Source organism: Notothenia coriiceps, unplaced genomic scaffold (assembly GCF_000735185.1).
Source record: "Notothenia coriiceps isolate Sejong01 unplaced genomic scaffold, NC01 NC01_scaffold00003384, whole genome shotgun sequence".
NCBI classification, from domain to species: domain Eukaryota; kingdom Metazoa; phylum Chordata; class Actinopteri; order Perciformes; family Nototheniidae; genus Notothenia; species Notothenia coriiceps.
The window spans coordinates 469-4113 of NW_011336085.1; the positions used below are offsets into that span (position 1 = coordinate 469).

General features: G+C 44.3%; 1 protein-coding gene across 1 annotated transcript; it reads right to left on the reverse strand.

Annotated features, from left to right (window-relative positions):
• Positions 1–676: 676 nt before the first annotated feature.
• Positions 677–3036, reverse strand: LOC104941463 (constitutive coactivator of PPAR-gamma-like protein 2). The gene is made up of 4 exons (XM_010766563.1): positions 2764–3036; positions 2015–2177; positions 1843–1926; positions 677–869 (listed from the first exon to the last, which is right to left on the reverse strand). The coding sequence occupies exons 1-4, from the start codon at positions 2964–2966 to the stop codon at positions 681–683; spliced, it is 639 nt and encodes a 212-aa protein (XP_010764865.1). The 5' UTR covers positions 2967–3036; the 3' UTR covers positions 677–680.
• Between the last annotated feature and the right edge of the window lie 609 nt (positions 3037–3645).

Consider the following 3645-nt stretch of genomic DNA (forward strand, 5'->3'; position numbering starts at 1 on the left):
ACGTCACTTCAACCCCACCGCCCCAAGTATATTTCAGATCTGTGGGAAACACTGAACCCCAGCAGCAGAAAGCTAACACCAGGAAAACACATTTGTCTCATGGCTCATGCTTTTGGGTTGTTGTGGTCATTTTAAAATGCTACTTGGGATTAAACTTATGCATTTTTCATTTATGTGATCTCTTAAGCAAATTTAGATAAATAAATAACTCTGTATATTGCCCAAACAAACATTTATTTGTATTTAATCTTTCTGGCAGTACCTCCATGGCCCACCAGACGGTGCTCTAAGGCCCACTGGTCCAGAACGTTTTTTAGTTAAATATTATAAGTTACTGGCACTGCAAGAAATGTGTATTTGCATGCTAAAAGTAAAGCCAATAACAAACTGGATTCAAAAAAAAAATTCTCATTACAGCACAAGACTCAGAAGCACAATACTTGACAGAATTGACATCTAACATTGAAAAACTATCTTTATATCTGTATATGTACTTTCTATAATTAACGGATGAGATTCATAAGTTCCATAGGGCAGGAAGGAGGGCAGGTGTGATGATGAAAGGGTTTAAGGAAAGAAAAAGCTATATAGTAACAGTTAAGAGATATAATTTGGCGTGATTCCCAAAAAGAAACTGTAATAAAAGTGAGTATACGACATGTAGAGAGCACATTCTCCACTCAGTGTGGGGGCCTACCTTCCAGGGGGGCCCTCTTGCGCATAGCGAGCCTCTCCAGGCGGCGGTGGGTTTCAGCCAGACTGAAGAGCACGCCGTAGCCATACTGTCTGGCAGCGCGGAACAGCAGAGAGGCCGGAGGTAGCTCAGAGTTACACTCATCCTCTATACACACTGGCATCTTCATCTCTCCCTGAGAGAAGTGAGGAAGAAGAGATTACATGGATGATCATTTATATTGCTGTTGGTGACACCAAGAAGCTGTTTGACATCCTCGTTGATCCATTTCCCATATGGATTGTCTATATTACAGGGTATATGCAGGAACCCTGAAGTCAAATGTAATCCCTTTTAAGACCCTTTCCATACATTTTAAGACCTCATCTCCACTTGGAGTTCTAACCGGTTACCTTGGCGACACACTTTACCTCACATTGACTATATACAGTATTGATTGTCCTTCCTCCTTATCTTCCAACCATTTGGACGCAAACTTGCATTTCCCCATAACGATGTTGCTTAGCAACCGGCGTAAACGGACCTTCGCGCTATCAAGCAGTGAGCGTGCGATGTCCTGTTCAGATGACGTCAAATCCAACGGGATGCCATAAATAAACTACACAGAATCACACTACACACCTACGCAATGATTACATTCAGACAGACTGTAGAATACAACCTCTTTGGACCATTTATATACTTATTGAAAACAAGCTACAAAATGTAATACCTTGGAAAATGCTGCTTAATACTTTTTAATAGCCTTCATTTTCACTACATTTATTGATCAACTTTTAATACTTTTTAAGACCCCGCGGACACCTTGACAAATGACACATAATGCCCCCTCCTGGGACAGTATTCCTCTTCAATTGCATCAGGTTTCTCTTCAACTTCCCCCCGTTAACTGGGTTATTGAGAGTTTTTCTTAAGATACTGCAAGGGTCTGAGGACACAGGAATTAGTGTGTTGCACAGATTGTAAGCCCCCCTGAGGCAAATTAGAAATGTGTAGAATTGGGCTGTAGAAATTACATTTTATTTCTTGATACCCCCAACACCCCCATTTTTTTTTCTACACATAGGGGCCTTGTAAAGACAGAATACACACTTGCAGAGACCAATGCAAGCACAAATAAAAACATGGGAGTGAGGAAATCCGTTTACCTTGGTCAATATGTGGTAAATCTGGGGGTACATCAGTCCTCTTCTGTGCCTGTGCTCGGCTACACGAAGAACCTCAGCACTGACCTGAAAAGCAAAGCAAAAAAAACGTCACAAAATGTAACTTTGAACACAACCTAGAAGTAGTTTTTGTATTTCTCTAATTGACACAAACCTGAGGCAGAGGGGGTGTGGTGATGTCCATGTGACTGCGCGTCGCCATAGACAACAGTGACGGAATGTGTGACACGCTCCCGTTGCCTTGGGAACCGTCTCCAGTGGCCAAGCCCCCCCTTCCAGTGGGATCCTCCCAGCGAGAGGACTTGTCCGTCAAATGGCTGAGAGAAAGGGTTCATGGGAGTGTTCAGTAAAGCTCGACTGGCATTCATCATGTTTGTGTTTTTTCAAACACATTTTTGTGTTGGATGCTAACTTTGTTTATATTACTAATATTGCATCAGACGGAGATTAGCAGCAGCCACTCAGTCAAGAAAACCAAATATTCCAAATAATCAAAGCCTTTTTCACCACACACAAATTGTTTATATTAATGTCAAATATAAAGTTAATGTGTGATGTCAATGCTTTGTTTTCCAGCATTTAAAATTCAAGCGTATTCCTTGAAAACACAAATTAAAGCATTTTCCAAACTGTCAAGACTTTCTTCAAACCCTGACAAGTGACAAGTTTTTAAACCATGTTAAGATTATTTAAACTGAAAATCACGTGAGTTCCTTCTGCTCCTCCTCAGTATCTGTAATCCCTCAATCTCTAAGCTGCACCTGGGCTTCTTTACACCTTAAGCTTGTTGACAAAACGTCAGACAGTCAACAGGTGTATGTGTTATTGAGCTGTAATGGATGCACTGCATTCAGGGAAGGGCTCATTCCCCTTTTAACTTATCTTAAATGTCTCGCGTCTTACTTTGCGTTGCTGTCGTTGGGTTCGTCTCCGTCTGATGACGATGAAGGAGACGGAGAGGGACCAGACTGAGGGGCAGTGTGATGATTGGGTAATCGATTTCCCCCCTGAGTGGAATCATATGGAGCCGACCAATCAGTGAAGCCCATCTTGCCCGTCAGCGAATCGTTGAGGTCTTGGGACGGTGGCGGCGCGTTCTGGAACATTGGGTTAGAGCCCGGTCCATATTGAGCATTTTGATAGGGCGGCTTCAACCCTGGAACCTGGGGGGGAGGAAACTGGAAGCAGAAGGAAGGGAAATGGATTCAAAAATAAGTACGTCCCCTCCTGACCCAGAAAGCGACGCAGGTTCTGGTCCAGGCTCTCGTCATCTCACGCCTAGACTACTGCAACTCCCTCCTGGCTGGTCGACCTGCATGTGCCATCCGACCTCTGCAGCTCATCCAGAATGCAGCGGCTCGTCTGGTCTTCAACCTTTCCTAAATGTTCCCACACCACCCCGCTCCTCCGCTCCCTTCACTGGCTTCCAGTAACTGCTAGAATCCACTTCAAGACACTTGTACTTGCGTACCATGCTGCGAATGGATCTGTCCCTTCCTACATCCAGGACATGGTTAAACCGTACACCCCAGCACGTGCACTCCGCTCTGCATCAGCCAAACGGCTCGCTGCACCCGCACTGCGAGGGGGACCCAAGTTCCCATCAGCAAAAACACGTGGGTTTGCTATCCTGGCTCCAACATGGTGGAATGAGCTCCCCATTGAAATCAGGACAGCAGAAAGCTTACACATCTTCCGGGGGAGACTGAAAACTCATCTCTTTCGACTCCACTTCGAGCGATAGGATGACTAACAAAGAACTGCTAACAGAGCACTTATATACTA